Consider the following 18011-nt stretch of genomic DNA (forward strand, 5'->3'; position numbering starts at 1 on the left):
CACTTCTTGCAGGATGCTACAGGGGGCCACCTCTCTTCCTTCCTTCTAAGCTTAGCGCAAAACCTCCGCTATTACGAAGCTCTTGCCTTAACCCCTTAGTCCTCATTGCCCAACTCAAGGGACGGCTGCTCCATGCCAGAGCCTTTTGCACTCAAAAGGTTCAATCCTCCAAGTATCTCCAGATCCAGCCGGGAAAGACTCCCACGGCCACACTGGAGAGTCACTGTCAGACAACACAGACGAGGGGGATCAAAGTATTCAGAGCAGCACTGGTTCACTTTGTCCCTTGTGAATCTCCCTCCCTTTGTTGCCCTCTTCCCCCTGCCAGAGCTGCTTGAATTTAGGCTGTAAGCTGCTTGGGGCAGGGACCTGGCATTTGTTTGTGTTACTCTATAAACCACCTTATGCACTGATAGTGCTATGTTAATACCCAGAAAACTGGAACTCTTGTTAGTGATCCTATTATTATTATTATTATTATTATTATTATTATTATTATTATTATCATCATTATTATTATTATTATTAGCAAAATAATGGAACCGAAACAAAAATAGAGGACATTTTTGCTGCACATGAGACCCTCTCCCACTACCACTAACCTTGCCTGTATCTAAAAGCAGATGGAGGTCCAGATTGCTAAAAAAATTCTGCTATCTCCCTTCTCTTCTACATACTGAACAAAAATGTATTCAGTTTATCAAATGAAGCCTTCTCCTGGAATAGCAAGGTATACTTACCTCCACATAGTTGGTGGGGAAAATGCCCACCCTGCCATGGTGTTCTCCTTCCAGCCAGTTTCTATCCACTTCCTTGTGAATGTAGACAATGTCACCCTTCTGCAAAGTCAGTTCCCTGAAAAATCAAATGGCAACGTCCCACTGTCAGAGATGCATCATGGACCTCCATTAGGAATATTCTCTGCTTAAAGTTGCTCATTTCAATTGGACAAATTGCCTCCTCTTCGAGTTGCTGACACCAACTCTTTACAGAGAGAGGATACGGATCAGGAGGCAAACTCGTGAAACAGCACACCCGCCCTTTGCAGCTCACAACGCCACTTCTCTCTCCCACTTCAAATCTGTCCTCAGATCCCACTTTTCTCATAAACCTGTTGACTTAAATTTATTCCCACCTGAAATTAAGCCTTAGGGAGTGTAAGAAACAAAAGCCTAAGAACATGAAACTGCACCTGATCATGTTCATTGTTTGCCTCAGCCTTTCCGCCCTTCCTTTTGTCTCTCTTCTGTTGTCTTTTGGTGTCAGGTTTCCCAGGGCAGAGCCCTGACTTTCTTTGCTAGCAGAGCAAGGCTGGGGAACCGGTGGCTTCCCATAAGTTTTTGGACCATCAACCCCAGGCAGCACAGCAAATGGTCAAGAACATCGGAAGGACCACAGGTTCCCCAACTCTGATGCAAATGGTGCTGCATTAATTAACAATGATGACTAAAAATCATAATGAGGATGCCAAGCGACCCAAGCATTGTGTGAATGCCAAAAGGTTACCAGTATTGCGACTCACTTTGGCGACTCTGCCTGGAAGTCAAATTTGAGCCGAGCAGCTTTCATCTGGAAAGAGGAGAAAACTATTTAAAAGGAGACATGGAGTTAAAAGATGCAATTCAAAGCCATCAGGTTTTAAAAGGGAACCTGGGCATCTTGCCAGCACAACACAAAACCAAGTGAATAATGGCATTGAAAATCTCTGGCCTGAATCACGAGTGCCAGAAGTGAACAAGACTCACTAAGCCACAGGCAACCCTTGGAGTAAAAACGAAACGAGGCTCACATGGATGAGAAAAAAGCACATTTAGGCACTTTTTGTAGGGGTTTAATTCATGCACTCCTACACCCTTCCTTTCTCTTTAAGAGCATGCAAACATTCCCAGCTAGAGAGGATTTGTCCTGACCAAATTCCTGCAAAAGATTCCCGGATTCTCTTCCATTGTCCCTCACTTACAGAAAGGAAGGAGTCCTATCAAGGGTGGACAGCTGGACTAGCCCTAAACTGGTAATTGCCAGAAAGCCCCACAAGACTGGGGTGCATAATCCTCTTTAAAGTAAAGCCTGCTGCATTCGTCCCTCATCAATTCAATTTTGCTCTTAGTGGGAGAAGAACAGAAGTTGCAGCAGATTAATGATTTGCTGGCCCAAACCAACCATTTGTATGAATATGGCCCATTGCTCAGAGCAGCAGAATATGCTACAAGGAAAACAAAGTTCTGTTTTGTTTTTATATTAACTATTTATTTTGTGCTTCTATTCTGTATTTTTATATTGTGAACTGCCCAGAGATCTGTAGATGAAGGGCAGGTTATAAAATGTAATAATAATGATGACGATGATGATGATGTTTAACAATTTACACTAAGATGACATAGGAGCTAACATTTTAAGATATTTAAGAATATTTTAAGTGGTTATATCCAATTTGGCACTACGTTACAAGTCACTTAGAGGTATGCTTGTTTCCCTGGCAAAATATTTTGCACCAACAGAATAAGGAGGTTGCTGATAACTTTGTTGTGCAACGTGTTCCTGCTAGCGCAGCTGTTGTACAGAGAACATTGGGCACAGCTCATTATGTTTAAGAAATTTAGCCTGGTTTGAGGGAAAATTGGACCATAACAGTAGCTATATATACATTACAATTTCCTAATGGTACAGTGGTACCTCGGGTAAAGTACTTAATTCGTTCCGGAGGTCCGTTCTTAACCTGAAACTGTTCTTAACCTGAAGCACCACTTTAGCTAATGGGGCCACGCCATTTCTGTTCTCATCCTGAAGAGGAGTTCTTAACCCGAGGTACTATTTCTGGGTTAGCGGAGTCTGTAACCTGAAGCGTCTGTAACCTGAAGTTTTTTTTTACCCGAGGTACCACTGTATTATAATAGTTCCAATGGACAAAGTTTCCAGCAAGAAATACTGGGAATTGATTGTAGCATGGAGAAGATTATCTGCTACAGTGTCTGAAAGGCTCTCACAGAACTGCAACCCGCAGGGCTTCCCAGGAGATGGAATATGTGCTAAATGAATTTATGTCTACTGCAAAGATGTCCAATGATAAACCCAGTCCAGGTGTGTAAACAAAACCCGTCATCCATCTCCTCTTGGGTGGAAGCCACATCTCACCTTCTTCTCATCTCTCTTTGGGGGACTATCCAAGACAATTTCTGAAGAATCAAGAAAGGGGCTTATCCCAGCAAGTCTCAGAGGATCTGTGTGAAAAGAACGAGACAACAGCTGGATAACAGTGTTCCCCACAAAGGAATGCTCACATATATTCAGAGGACTGTGGTGGTCAAAGTCAGAAGAAAAGGCAGAACTTAACTTGAACCATAGCACACTTCTGGAAGTCAAAATTCAATGGCAAGCAGCTGTGAGATAGCTAGAGATGAGTACGTCTAGGCATGTGCAGAGTGTTTTGCCTTCACGACTGAATCACTAAATCTAGTCTGCATGCACTCGGGGTTAAAGAGAAAGGCTACTGGGCAAGCTAAAGCCTCACATCCCTCTCAGTATGAATCTGGCCCTGGGCAGTAGAACAGCTGGCAATCAGCCATGACTAAGATACATTTCCAACACAAACTAAGGATTTCAAACCAAATGTTTGTAGACTTGGGTGCATCTTATTAGCAAGGGGTATTAGCAAGCCAGGCCTTGGTGAGTGGGTGGGTTGGGCATCATGGTGGAAAAAAGGAGGAATTGGTATTACTCTTAGTTCTGTTACATATTTAGGTGGTTCACTTCCCACATATACATTTCTGAGCAGATTCAAAGATTTGTGAGAGGGCATGTGGCTCAGATAGTTCTCTTAGGACCAACCACTTCATAATGAAGATAGAAGATGTGGGTGTCTAAGGTTTTTAAAAAACCAAATTTTCCTACATGTAGAAATCTAGCATATCTGAAAGGAGGGTTCTAGATGAGCCTTCTCCTTGATATGCTACCTTTCCAGCTGCAGGGAGTTGTTGAATATGGGAAGCTTTCAAGGATGCAGTTCCTACATACATTCTGACATGGAGTATATGTTCCCCCTGCCACAATGCTTGAACCACCTCAGTTCCTCCATCAATGGCACAGCAATAAGGGCGCACCTGCACAGCGCTTGTTGTGTGCAAACATACAGAGTGCACCCAATGCCCACAATTCCATACTCAGAGAGGGGCTTTAGCTCTCACAGATCCCCCCACTCACAGTGACAACGGCTGCTCTGATCTGGACAAGAAGCACCCTGCTTTAGGAGCCAGAGCATCCCTTAGGAAGGCACACCTGCATTTTCCAAGCGAACAAGAACATCTCCACCATCAGAAGAACTTCCATAAGTCTCTTTGAAGTTTTGCTAGTTCCCATAAGGAGCACATGCAAATTCGGAGCCATACCATTCCTGGGTGGAGAGCTGTTCCAGTTATTCCTGGCAACGCCTGGGCTTCCTTTCTCCATTCTAGGGCTGGCTGGTAAGTGGCCCTGAGGCACAGAGAGGCTTTGTCCTGTGGAAGGATAGGCGCTGCGGTCAGGCAGAGGGCTGCTGGGTTGGAAAAAATGGAGGTACAGTGAGAGAGAGCGCATGGCTGAAAAAAGGGGGATGTTGGAAATGGACCGGGGAGATAATTCCTTCAGCTGAGGCTCTTGGACAAATCATTCTGTTCTCATGCTTAGCACAGCATTTCTCTCACATTTTGAACTCAAGCAACCTTGCAAACTTGATCCACCTTCTGTGATCTCTCAACCCAATCAGCCATCTGTTGGGCAGATGAGAGTATGGGGATTTCTTCTCTATAATGGTGTGTACCTGCTGCAGCCAATAATCTTTGAATCAGAGTAAATCAATATTATTTTGGCATGCAAATTTGTGACGCAACAAACTTGAGTTCAAACACCAGCTCAAACTCTACACTAATTTTCATATTGGCCAGAAATGATTTAAAATATATTGTAACTTATCTCCTTTGAATATCAACAGCTCACAATAAAAAGTGTGGTGTGTAAGCATATGTCGCTATTCTTTATTTCAAGCTCAAATGTCAACTGGCCTCTCCACCCATTTCTCAGGGCCAGGAGAGAAAGATGCAGCAGCATGAGATACCTGTCTTAGAAGATTAACGATATTGGAATGAAATGCTAGTTTGCACAGCTAATGAACAGTTAAGACGTTGCCTGATCTCTAATATTTTCTCCGGTACTTTAAATGAGCTTCCAAGTTGCTTATTTTCCATAGAGGGAAACTTATAGCTATCATGTGGAGCACAGAACAGCTGCAAGGGAGAGGGGAGATTTTAATTGGGGAATACAGCAAATGGGGGGGGGGGTGAATCAATTACTATAGATCTAATATTCTGAATGAATTCACAAACCTTTTTTTTTTTTTTTACAGAAGCCCTGCCTTGCCACATAAAGCACAACGGTCCAAATCAGCCTCCTCCCACATTTCCTACACCCACAACACAGAGATACAAACTGGTTCACTGATGCCCTGCTCTGTCTCTGCACATTCCACACACAGAATCTGGCCAGAATCACCCCACGCCTGTGATTTCATCACAGCTCTTTCAAACAGGAGAAACATGTCCTATATCAGCTTTGGCCAACCCAGGCTTCCTCAACCTCGGCCCTCCAGATGTTTTGAGACTACAATTCCCATCATCCCTGACCACTGGTCCTGCTAGCTAGGGATCATGGGAGCTGTAGTCCCAAAACATCTGGAGGGCCAAGTTTGCCTATGCCTGGCCTAAAACATCTGGAGGGTACCAGGTTGGCAAAGATTGCCCTGTAAGAACTGAAGAAAAACAAGATGCCAACCAAAGAAGCAGCAATTAAGGACCTAAAAGGAGCCCTGCTGGATCAAAACAAACGCCCAAGTCCAGCACTGTGTGATCTATGGGAAACTTGCAAGCCGGACCCCAGGGTAGCGGCCCTCACCCCACCTGTGATTCCTAGAAGGAGCATTCAGACCACTGTCCCTGTGGCTACAAGCCACTGACAGCCCCATCTTCCACGAATTTCCCTAATCCTCTGTTCAAGCCATCCCGGTGGGTGGCCATGACTGCTCTTGTGGGAGGGGATCCCTGGTCTACCTCTGCACTGTGTGAAGTCCATTTAGAAGCAGGTCCGAGGCAGCAAGAGGCCTGGAGCTCCAGGTCCTTTCCAGCCATGTCCCTCCCCATTTCCCGGTGGGGCTGGTGGGCCGGCCTGTAATCCTTCTCCCAGCCCAGGGCCCCTGGAGCTGTCTTGGCAAGCAGAGGCCAAGCTCAACAGGAAGCACTGAGGCGGCAACAAGAATCTGGCAGGCAGCAGCTATTTTGCTGAAGTTTAACTTTAGCGGTTTTTAGTATTTAAAGGGGCAGAACCCCTTTGCAGGCAAAGTGAGCAGGGGGGGGGGAGGGGGAAACGCGAGGAACTAGGCCGAGGGCCCCCCTGGAAGATGTGGGGTGGGAGACCTGAGAGCAGGTTCTGTCTTTATCTAAAGGCAGCCACAGGTGGAGCCTGGAGGAGAGGCTGAGCCACTTCTTTCCCTGTGCCAATTCACCCAAACTGAACTACTGCCTTGGAAGCTGCCACAGGGTAACTATGCAGATTCACAGTTGGGCAAACAGCACTTTTGGCTCAGTGGGGATTTCTGTTGGGGGGCAGGAACAAGAGAAAGGGTCCCTTCCCCATTGATTCCCTCAGCACCATGGCCTTGATTTGAAGCCATTCCCTCTTCTTCCCGGGGCTGCTGTTAAATAAATAAGCAGGAGATCCATCTCACCATCTGCTTTGGGTACAAGAGACACACGAGACCCGCCCCCCCAGCGCACATGATCAGGAATGCAGGTACACCCATTTCTAGAGGGACCTGGGGTGTTTGTGTTGTTGCTTTTCTGCATATATTGAAATGCCTAAAGCCATGAAATTTCCACTGCCAAACAACAAAAGCAGAGTGGTTAACAGAGTAAGCTATTAAACATTTGAACTCTCTCAGCCATGAATTTGTGAACTAGCCTTAAGCAAGCAATTTCCTTAACCCCCATCTCTGTAGTAGGGGGTAACACTGATCTATTTATGGGGTCGTCATAATAATGCCTGAGATAGTGTATGTGATGTGCTCTGACCACATTACCTATTATATTTAGTTTTTGTTTTTTTAAAAGGAAACAACACAACAAGGCAGGGGTAGACAACACGGTGCCCTCCTGCTCTCAGTCCCAGCCAGCAGGGCCAATAATCCAGGGATGAGGGGAACTGTAATTCAACAGCATCAGTTATCTCTGCAACAAGGTTGCCAATCCTATATGAAACATCCTTTAAATGCAAGTCTAGCAGAAGCATTAGAAGAACAAGAAAATAACACCAACAAACAACAATAGAACAGGCTTCCTCAACCTCAGCCCTCCAGATGTTTTTGGCCTACAACTCCCATGATCCCTAGCTAGCAGGACCAGTGGTCAGGGATGGTGGGAAGTGTAGTCTCAAAACATCTGGAGGGCCGAGGTTGAGGAAGCCTGTTCTAGAATATGGTAGGGCCTGCAAGGAAAAGTGGATTGGAGCTGGGAATAAATTATTTTGTCTGTTTTCCCAATAAGGTTTTAGGGTGATAAATGCCCTTGAGAAAGGCAGAGAGAAGAGCAACATCCCATACAGAAAGTGCCCTCATTAATTTCAATGCAACTTTTGCCGGAGAACTGGCAAATCATGCCCCTTATTAAGTGGGGTAGTGGGGGTGTCATCTGGGTTTCTGACCAGAAATATATTGGGTCACTCTCAGCTAATCTAAAGCATCTTCTCATCCAAACTCATCAGATGACTGTGACATGGGGCAGACGGGTCACAGGACCACTTGGCAGAAGCTAGAAGTTTCCCTCATGGTGATCATTAAATCTCTTGCACATGTGTTGGGGTATTGAACCTTGAATTTTAACAGTAACGGCAGTGCTGGCTACTCCGCAATGTGGGTGGGGGGAGCTCCCAGGGCCAGCCCTACCATTGCGGAGGATGGAACAGCTGATTTGGGCTTACATGAAAGGGCAGCAAATTGTTACTTGCTTTATTATTATTCTATTTTTCACTCCCATAGGAGAGACACTTGAGGGATTTTCAGGTGCCAGAATAACTTGATCAAGCTTGGGTTTGGTACCATGATCTTGTGGGGGGGGGCATCTGCTGCTCCACCCCAGACGGAAAAGTGTTTGGGGCCTGCCTCACAAAAGGCGTCCTCCGTGGGCTCCTTAGTCCTGGAAGAGGCAGGTGTGCAAACAGACTTCTCTTGGGTGCTCCATGCATCCAAGTGAGAACGGAGCGGCTCACAGGACAGTGGCCTGCCACTAATCTTCAAGACCCCCAAAGCATGCAGCCATGCCATTCTCTGGGTCACTGACGGGGTGTGTGTGTGGTGGAAACAATGTTTGTGTGCAAACGCTCTGAAGTGCATAGGCTCCTTGCCAGGTTCCTAAACATGCAGAGAGGCTACAGCTGCAGCCCTTAGGCTCCTCTTTAAAGCAAGGCTGTGGCAATCGATAAGCTGCCACAACAACAAGAAGCTTGCCTCCAGACTTGGATGAATGTGACAAAGAGCGGCAGGCCAGCGTTTCTTCTACTGCCATATTCCTACAGCCACATCCTTTTATAGGGACTTGTCACACTTTTGCCCCAACTGCAAGCACCCAAGAGTAAGAAAGGGAAGCCAAGATACAGCCAGCTGCTTAAGACAAACTCCACAAATTAGAAACTGGCATGTCCAGTGCACCGGTTCTATTTCCTATCAGTCCGCCCACAATCCCAGACAGGCCTGCTGGTTGAAGGAGCGCTGTGGCACAGCGATCAGAGCACCTGCTTGGCATGCAGAAGGGCCCAGGTGCAGACAGGGCTGGGAGAGATTCCCTGCCGGAAATGCCAGAGAGCGGCTGTCAGTAAACAATACTACTTGCTATAAAACACCTTCTTGTGCTCCAGTGAACGGTTCCTCTTTGCAAATGACCCCACGCTTATCTTTCTTTTTTTCCTTGTGGGGCAGGATATGTGCAACAGGAATAGATTCTGACAAAAGTCTTGTTGGATCAGATAAAATAAAGAGCAGTCACTTCCACTAAATGCTGCTTTGCTTTTACTAACACTGAGCCAGTTGCCTCTGGGGTGCTCAGGTGGGGCAGCGTCTTCTACCTGGCTGGTAGCCACCAGGGGCAGGAATCCAGAGCGCCATCCAAGGGAAGGAGCTGGAGGGGCTGCTTGACACATTGCAAAGTAAGTGAAGCAAGACAACCTGACTGCCTGAAGAGCAGGTATGGCAAGCCCAGTCTGAAAGCGCCAAACTTCAGGGCTGTCATCCAATAAACTGCTGTTTGTACTCTGCTCCTAATCACAGAGGCTTCATTGGGCAAAGGCTGCAAGGTCCCTTCTGCAAGCTCCCGCCACAAAGCTGTGCTGCCCGCACTGATACTCCGCCAGTGGTCTTCAGCGGGGAGGCTGGGACCCCGGGATGGGTGCCCCCCCTGATCCAAGGTGAGTCATAGAATGGAAGAATTTTAGCGTGGGAAGGAACCACGAAGGTCATCTAGTCCAACCCCCTGCAATGCAGGAATCTTTTGCCCACCATGGGGCTCGAACCCTCCACCCCGAGATTAAGAGCCTCATGCTCCAGTCCCGGCAGGAGCACGGCCGCCACGCAGTTTAAGAACTCGGTCCCCAATGCATGTTCGGGTTCAAAGTGGGTCCTGCGTTGGAAAGCCTCGTGGATACCTGTAGTACACGCGCTCCAAAGAGCTCCCCCCCCCGCCTTCTTAATGCCCCAATACTGCTCCTTCCCCCCTCCGCCCCTCCCTCCCCCCGCGGATCCGGCCCAGATGCTTCGGGGGTGACGCCACTCCTCGCGAGGCGGCCGCGCCCCTGCCCCCCCCCCCCCGCCCCGCGCCCCTACTCACCGGCGGGCAGCCGAGGCCGGAGCAGCAGCGGCGGCGCAGCCGGACGACGCGGCCCGGGAGGAGCCCTGCGGAGAGACGGGAGAGAGCGCGGCGCTGAGCGGGCGGGCGGGGAGAGGCGGCCCTGGCCGCGTCCCGCGCGGAAGAGAGTCGGCCGCCGACTTGCTGGCCCGGGCGGGGCGGGCGGCGGGCGGGAGCCGGGCGGGTCCTAAAGGCCAGCAGGTCCGCCGCCGAGCCGGGCGGAGTCAGGCCGGCGAGGAAGCGGGCAGGGCGCTGCGCGGGGCCGGGGACCCTCCGCCAGTCGCTTCGCCTTAGGGAGAATTCGCGATTACGAAACGACAAGGGTGCCTAGCGAAGCCACCCGCTCTCAGACTAGTTTTTGTTATGCTTTAAGTTGCTTTTGTTGTGGACTCGATTCTTTGCCAGCTGGTCTGGGAGTCAGCAGAAGCGCAGGGCAGGACACGCGGCCATAAAGCGGCTCCCCTTTCCCAGAGAGGCGCCATATAAAATGCTTTTCAATGGCATATTGCAACCTGCGTGAAACTACAACTCCCATCACCCCGGTCAGGTCAGCCTGTTGACTGGGGCTGATGGGAGTTGCAGTACTAGTACACAACCTCTGAAGAGGAGCCAGCTGAGGAAGGCTGATCCATTACGCCTGCAAGGCTGGAGTTGCAGTCCTGGAAGCACACTCTGTTGCACACACTCAGACTTTCACATGAACATGCACAGAGTTGTGCTGTAAATAAAATTTCAAATAAGCACAGTGCTTTTAAGGCTACAATTCTACAGAAACTTACCTGCAGAGTCAATCCCACTGATGGGAAACGCTAAAGGATAAACTGGAGTTTCTGGTTTATCGTGGTTTACTGAGTGTGAGCAGCGTATGTGCACACTGGACAGTCACACTCTTCTCTTCCCTTGGCATGAGTTGGATAAAGCAGGAGGCTTTCCCTTACATCTGAACCAAGGGTTGCTATTGGTTTCTCCCTAACAAGCAGCAATCACAACAAGCCAACCTTAAACCATGGTTTGTTGCTGGCTTACTGTAGCACATTAGGAAGCAACAAACTGCAATTCCTGGTTTAGACATAACAGGAGCGCAAATCTTCCTGATTTGTTTCTTCTGCTTGCGCCAGGGGAAAGTTGAAGCAGAAGCAGTTGGGGCACATGCAATAGCATTCAGCTTTTCCACAATAAACCACAAAAAGCCACAAACCCTGGCTTGTTCATAGCATGAATTAGGTGGGTTAACACTGCAAGCTTGTTTCTTTTCCTACACTGGGTGGAAATAGCAACAAAAATAGATTGATACTGTACATCAAAGAGAAGGTACATTGAAAACAGTCAGGAATGATTGGCAAAGCATTCATTATTTTAGACATTATGTTGATTTGCTAATGCAAGAGAAGTTAACCATTTCATTAGGTTAAATTAAGTCTGAAATGTGATTAGTCTTAATCGTTCCAGTACCACCCCTCTATCCAATCAACTAGGGATTAGCCTTATCCTTAAGATTTTGAGGTTCCAGCCCTCGGCTCACCTGCCTGAGTAAGCCCAAATGGTACAAGGATGGGGAAGAAGAGTGCCCAGCATCCTAAGAAGGCATTTAGGCAGAGGGAAGCAGTAGCCACAGAAAGCAAGGGCAGCAAGGCAAGAGTTACCTTGAGGGAAAGCTCAATGGCCCTGATGTCCTTGTCCAGCTCTTCGCTCAGCTGCTGCAGCTCCCTCTCCAGTAACTCCTGAAAGAGGGAAGAAATAGGCAGTGGGGGGGGGGCTGTAGGCAGAAGCCTGCAGTGGCCACAGCAAACGAGCTACATGAGAGTCAAGAGAGAAGCATGAGGAGGCAGCGATGGGGCCACTTGCACAGAAACGCCTGGGAAACAAGGTTCGCAGACACTGTCATGTGAAGTGGCTCCTTAAGCCACCAGATACTGCATGCATAGAAGAAGTCCTACTGAGTTCAATGGAGCAGCCTTCTGTGTAGTCTTAAGAACACCACACAGAGATGCACAGACAGCTATGGGCAAAGAGCTCTCGTTTTTCACCAAAAGGGTAAATCTGTGGCTTGATTTAGCCTGCAGGTGGGGGAGGAATCCTACACATAGAAAGCTAGTATGCCAGGAAAAAGGTTAGCTTACAACCCTCCTCCATGACATGCTGGTTTTCTATGTGCAAGTCATTTTATTTCTCATTGGGAGAATTCCATCATGTGAACACCACCTGCAGATTGCAGTGGTACAGCCCAGGCTCAGTTCATCTACCTTAGTGTGAGAACTAGGTTGCACAAGGATGCTCTGACCTGAGTGGCAGAAGCCTGCTGTGCAAGGAGAATGATTCTGAATTTATAAGGAGGCTGGATGGAATAAGAGATTCCAGCTCATCGTAATTTACTATGAATTAGCAGCATTCTGACGCCAGGGATGGAGGAATCTCATTTTCAATTTCTCTCTCATTTTTCCAATGATAAAATTCAGTTCTCACCCCATTTCAGCATCAGTTTGTGATTTTTTTTAAAAAAAGTCATCACAAAAACTCATCATTTCAGTGTGCATTTCTAATATACTAAAACACACACACGTTACAATACATTTTTATTCACTTTTCATGAATTTGTGCATGTTTTTGCCTAATATACACATTTATGCACATAGTTTTGGGTTGGAGAACTGCACTGCAAAATTAGGAGAAGTGCAAATTTTAAAGGATGGCTGTGTTTCACTTTGCATATTGCTTTGGGAAGTGTCAGTTAGGTAGATTTGAATGCAAGCTGCACTAAATGTCTCCCCAACCCAGCCGGTGCACATAGCCTAACTGGCCCCCTCCCTGGCCTTCAATCCTCTCCTGTTGTGAGTAGATCCTAACGTTAGCACATCAAGATGAGCAATTCAACAAGCAGCCATGACTTAAGACTGGCTTGCTGGCAACGGCTTGTTACAGTGCCACAGTCCTGATTTGTATACCCCATTCAGGGGTATGTGAGCAATGTGGGTGTTAAGAATGTCTCAAAACAAGGTACATCTCTGTACGGTTATGCCAAGCTGAGCCTTCTCTGCAGTGGTGCCCTTGTTTTAGAACTCTGTTTAGAAAGGTGTGCCTGGCACCAAATCTTTTATCTTCCAGGGACCACCTTTTTTTTTCCTCAGGCTTCTCACCTCTGTGGTGTTAACTTGAATTGGATATGGCTGGGCTGCTGCTAACCCCTAACCCTAACCCTAATTGTGCTTCATTCGCACAATTCACACCAGTCGCAGAAATGAGTATTTCTTTATGTGGAATCAGAATGGTCTGGATGCAGATTTTAAATATTTTAGTGTGGGGTGTGCATGACCCTGACTAGAGCACACAAGGTGCACCTGGTTCTGTGCGACCTATTTGTGGACCACAGCAGCAGGGCTCCTGCTCTGAATGGTGACCTAGAGCATTCTTCCCCATCCACAGCATGCAGATCTTGGCAGTGCATCTGCAGTGCGGAGGACCATCTTGAAGGCAGAGGAGGGGGGAGAGGAAATAACAAAGAATCCTACTCCATGGAAGCCAGTAAACACAGCTGCTCTCCGGCCGTCTTGGGAGAAGCCAGCAGGGAGGATCTCAAGCACAGCCCCATCCCCTCCTCCTGGCTCAATGAGTCTCCACGCTAGCTTCCCCCTGCCCCCAAGGAAGTGCATAGCATAGGCTTGGCTGGATCCCAGGTCTTGCTTTGCGACCCCAGGCTACGCATGCCCCACCCTTGGCACTGCAGAATACTCACCTCAATGGGCGGGGAGGGGGGGCGGCCTTGTGCTGAATATGCTGTGAGGGGCTTCGAAGGCTGCAAAGGGCAAATCAAAGCATCAGTAAAGAGGCTGCTGTATTGGAGGGAATCCTCAAGCAGGACACACATCCCTTGGTCTGAATGAGGACTGTTGAGAAGGGAGAGGAGGGGGCGAATGGCTGGGATTTCCCGCTTCATTAAGTTATTCTCCATATGTTGCAACCATTGTTCCACATCCTTGCTTTCAAATATGAGCACAAAGAGTTGTGCAGTGTGACACTACATGTGAACAACGTGCCTCACGGAGTTCAGTGGGGTTGACACGCCAGGAAATGTGCAGAGCAATGCAGTCTTGTCCTTCAGACAGCTGACTGACAATATGTGATCCAGTCCAGACACAATCTGGGTCTACTGCTAGTTCAGTCACAACTAAATCCAGGCACAACTAAATCCAGGGAGGCTTGCATACCGAGCTGGGATAATCAAGGATGGATGACTTCCCAGGTTCATAGTCAAAAATGCTCTTGGGCTCCATGGCTGCAGCATCAGCTGCTTCCCAATTTCTCCTGCAAGAGAAAGAGAACAGAATCTCAAAGGGGCTGTGAGCTCCTCCACTTCTTGCACCTGTGACTCTCCCCCCCCCCCGAGTCTTCAAAGGCAGGCAAGACACATTTCAGCAGGGGCTGCTGCAGTGGATAGCCGTGTTGTGCCCTGGACTGGAACATAGGAAGATGCTTCCTACTAAGTCAGACCATCTACCTCAGTATTGTCTACACTGACCGGAAGGGGCTGGTCAAGCTTTCAAGCAAGGGACATTCCCAGCCCTACTTGGAAATGCTGGGGACTGAACCTGAGACTCCCATCGTCTGCTGCCTGAGGCAGCTGCCTCACTCCGCCTAATGATAGGGCTGGCCCTGCTTCCTCTGCCCCCTATGCCTTTCTTTCAGGGGGTGTCCTTTGCACACACATGGCAACACCACGGGACTGTTGCAAAGCAAATGTTGCAAAATGGCCATGAAACCACTGCAGAGCGCACTTCTGTACCACCTGCAGTGGCGGAGGAAGGGTGTGTGTGGTGAGTGCAGGCTGCCCCGGGTGACATCTCTAAGGAGAGTGAAAAATTGGCAAAAATATGTTTTCAAAAGCGGGGGGCTCACAACACTTAAAAATAAATAAATAAATAAATAATGTTATTTAAAACGTGCGCACATGCCACTGGGAAAGAAGGATGACCTGCCAGGGGCCAGACGCAAGGAGGTAAACAAACAATAAGACCGTCCCCCACCTCATTTTGCCTGCCTGTTTGGAACCCCAGAAAGGGTGAATCCTGAGGACTTCTGGCGAGGCAAAGTGGTGGGCACACAGTGGTGCAAAGCTCAAGGGCAGCCAACACCAGCTGCACTGCCTAGCCGATCCCTGAGCCGTAAAACCTCCTGCCACAACCGCCGCGACCAGAGGGGAGCCGGGGGTGCCCAGCGCAAGCACCAAAAAGGCGACCCAGAGCCCGCCAGCGGCCTCTACCACACTGGGAACGGGAGCGCTGGACCTGTGGCCCCTGGAGGCAGAACAGGAGGCAGCCCTCGCCGTTGTGAACAGGCGGGCAAGCGGGAGGCCGGGCAGGCGCCACGCTGGCCTTCCTTGCGCTCGAGAAGAGGCCTGCCCGGGAGCCAAGTGCCAAAGATAAGCCTCTCCGACATGCAGCCCAGCGATGCCCGCTGCTGCTGCCACTTCCCGAAGTGAGTTAGCTGCTGTCCACCTCCTGATTTAGCCTCCGTCGGGCCGCTAAGGCTGGCTTCGCCACCCTCCTCTCGCGCACCTCGCAGAGGGAGAGCAAGGAGGCATGGACAGAGCTGCGTTAACCAAGAGGCAGCTGCCGTGCTTGGCTGAAGATCCCCAGCCCAGCAGGAGGCGGTGAGAGCTCCGCAGCCACACGTGCTTTTGGTGGCGGGGAAACAGGACAGTGCACAAAGGAGTCCTGAGGGATCCCTTGCGTGCCAGGGAGCAAAGTGCCTGAAGGTGCCACGATCGAGGCTGACTAAATATGTAGCAGAGCCCAAAGGAAGTTCCAGGGTGCCCATAACCCCAAGCCTACCCCAAGCCCCCGATGGGGGTGACAAAACTTTTCCCGCAGCAGCTACACCTCTGACCACCTGACCTCATCTCAGAACCCACGGTCTGAGTGGAGGAAGCTCCTGCATTCAGCTGCTGGTGCTCAAGTGATAAGTCATCAAGTCAAGATATCAAGGACCCATCTACACCACTTGGTCTAGCAGCCAATTGTTCTGCCAAGCAGAATTCCAAAATCCACTTTCTGCTGGCATGCTCCACAGCTCCCCCCAGTGCACAGTTGGGCACTGGAACACACATAGATTCAGATGGGTGTGTTATCCTTTACAGAGCCTTTCAGAACCTAATGAAGCAAAATGTGTGCTTGCCATTTCACCTGTTTGTTTTAAGAGCAGCCAGTGCCCACCAATCAGGACTGAGAGCACAGCACCCAGAGGTGGGGAGTCAACCAGTTCCTCCCACACTGTGATCCTGACAAAAAAAACCTACTGCCCGGATCTGCAGTTTGTCCTGAGAGAGTAGCTGAAATTGGCATCAATAGCAGCTTACATGTCTGCTTTTAAATCAGGCTGTAGTCTTCCTTCCTGCTCTCACACACCTTGTGACGGCTATTGTTTATTTCACATAATGTCTAGTATGGCGCTCATACTTCCTAAGTCACAGTGAGGCTAACTATCGCCAAGTTACAAAATGCAACTGCAGGGGGCACAGCTTGCCCCTTAGGTTTACAAATCTTCCCCTTCGCTCATTGGCCACATCCACAGCACACTGCCTCCGAACCCACCAAAAAGCAAGGTGGCTGTGTAAGTGACTTACTTTCATTTTTAATGCTCTCAGCATACATGCACATATTCCCTGTTTTATAATACCTCCTGGGAACTATAGTTTGGTGAGACAGCTGAGAAAGAGGATCCTTAGCTCTCCCCCAGGAACTATAATACCCAGGTCCCCTGAGAAAGGGAATGGATGTTAGGGCTGCTAACATATGCAGAGTTTCTAGGGAGAAGTGGGACTTGCTTCTGAGAAAATATGCACAGAATTACAAATTGTTTTTAAGCCTGTATTGTAGATTAATCCTAGGAAGATGCATCCCTTTGTCTCCCTTGATGGGTCTAAGGTGGTGGTTACGGAAGCCGGGGAGGATTTTTGTTTGCGGGAGGGGGAAAAGATTTTAAGAAGATAAACAGTCATGCAAAAGTATTCCCCTCCCCTTTTTGCCATTGTTTTATTTAGGGAAGATAATGGGCTGCAAGTTAAAGCTGCTGGTTCCCCTGAGAGATCGAGAGAGAGAATGAATGCAGGAAAATATGGGCTGCAAGTTCATGACAGGACAGCCCTCTGGGCTCTCCTGAATGTTCCTCACGTCCCCCCAGGGGCCACAGCACACGGGCTGAAAACCAAGGGTCTACCCTAAGGCAATGCTGGGCAACCTGTAGCCTCTGCCTGAATTTCAAAAGGCCTCTGCAAGTTATTAGTTTAGCATTGTCTGGCAAGAGCAACCTGTCTCTAATCCAGCAGCCTGCTCTGTGTGTGTGTGTGTGTGTGAGGGGGGGGGGCATGTGTTCCTTTACTTCAAGGGTGAGGAATCTTTTCCAGTCCAAGAGCTATATTCCCTTCTGGGGAATCTTCCAAGGGGTCACACTGCCCAAGCAGAGAGGCCTGGGGGGCTCATTTGGCCTCTGAAGTTCCTCGCCCCCAGTTGACGGAATAAAGGTTCCCCACGCAGGTCTCTCCCTCGGGGCTGCACTTACCAGTCTAAGCCATTCTGCCGATGCCTGAAGCCAGGGCTGCTTGACGCCAGGGCTGCTGGTGGGCTTTTCTGCACGAGCCCCGGAGGCCTGTGCCCTGAGGAGGACAAAAGGAGAGCTCCCTGGAGCAGACAGGCTTCTTCAAGGGACAGCTGTGTTTCTCCTGTTAGGCTGCTTCTCAGAAACCCCATGCGCCCCCCACACTCTTTCGGCCACCAGCTCCTATCACTCCTGACTATTGGCTCTGCTGGCTGTGGCTGCTGGGAACTGGAGGCCATAATGTCTAGAAGACAGGAAGCTACCAGTCTGCTTTGGCACACATTTTAAAAAGAAAAGCCTGACTAGCTTTTAAGACACCTTTTAACTGAATAACTTTTTAAAGAAATGCCTGTAGCAGCTGATATTATGAAGACTTGCTTACCCTAAATAGAATCCAATAAAGGAGACATGTAAGTACAAAATATTTTTTTAATATGATCCCATTGAGATCCCAAGATGAAAATTTGCAGATTGCTCTTAGAAATATTAAATAACTAATACATTGTTTGGAAT

At 48.7% G+C, this 18011-nt stretch overlaps 1 protein-coding gene across 16 annotated transcripts in view; it reads right to left on the reverse strand.

Annotated features, from left to right (window-relative positions):
* Positions 1 to 18011, reverse strand: part of SORBS3 (sorbin and SH3 domain containing 3) — a 68212-nt gene that overhangs the window by 11273 nt on the left and 38928 nt on the right. For 7 of the 16 annotated variants that reach the window (XM_083588479.1, XM_083588478.1, XM_083588475.1 and 4 more), the window contains exons 8-16: positions 17463 to 17742; positions 14114 to 14210; positions 13642 to 13701; positions 11555 to 11632; positions 9894 to 9958; positions 4383 to 4528; positions 3133 to 3218; positions 1523 to 1569; positions 741 to 855 (exon numbers count right to left, since the gene is read on the reverse strand). In XM_083588479.1, coding sequence (XP_083444605.1) covers positions 741 to 855; positions 1523 to 1569; positions 3133 to 3218; positions 4383 to 4528; positions 9894 to 9958; positions 11555 to 11632; positions 13642 to 13701; positions 14114 to 14210; positions 17463 to 17742 — 974 coding nt within the window. The remainder of the gene's footprint in view (positions 1 to 740; positions 856 to 1522; positions 1570 to 3132; positions 3219 to 4382; positions 4529 to 9893; positions 9959 to 11554; positions 11633 to 13641; positions 13702 to 14113; positions 14211 to 17462; positions 17743 to 18011) is intronic. The other 9 variants (XM_083588469.1, XM_083588470.1, XM_083588471.1 and 6 more) reach the window with 4 other exon arrangements.

Source organism: Podarcis filfolensis (genome assembly GCF_964270895.1).
Source record: "Podarcis filfolensis genome assembly, chromosome: 15".
Classification (NCBI taxonomy): Eukaryota; Metazoa; Chordata; class Lepidosauria; order Squamata; family Lacertidae; genus Podarcis; species Podarcis filfolensis.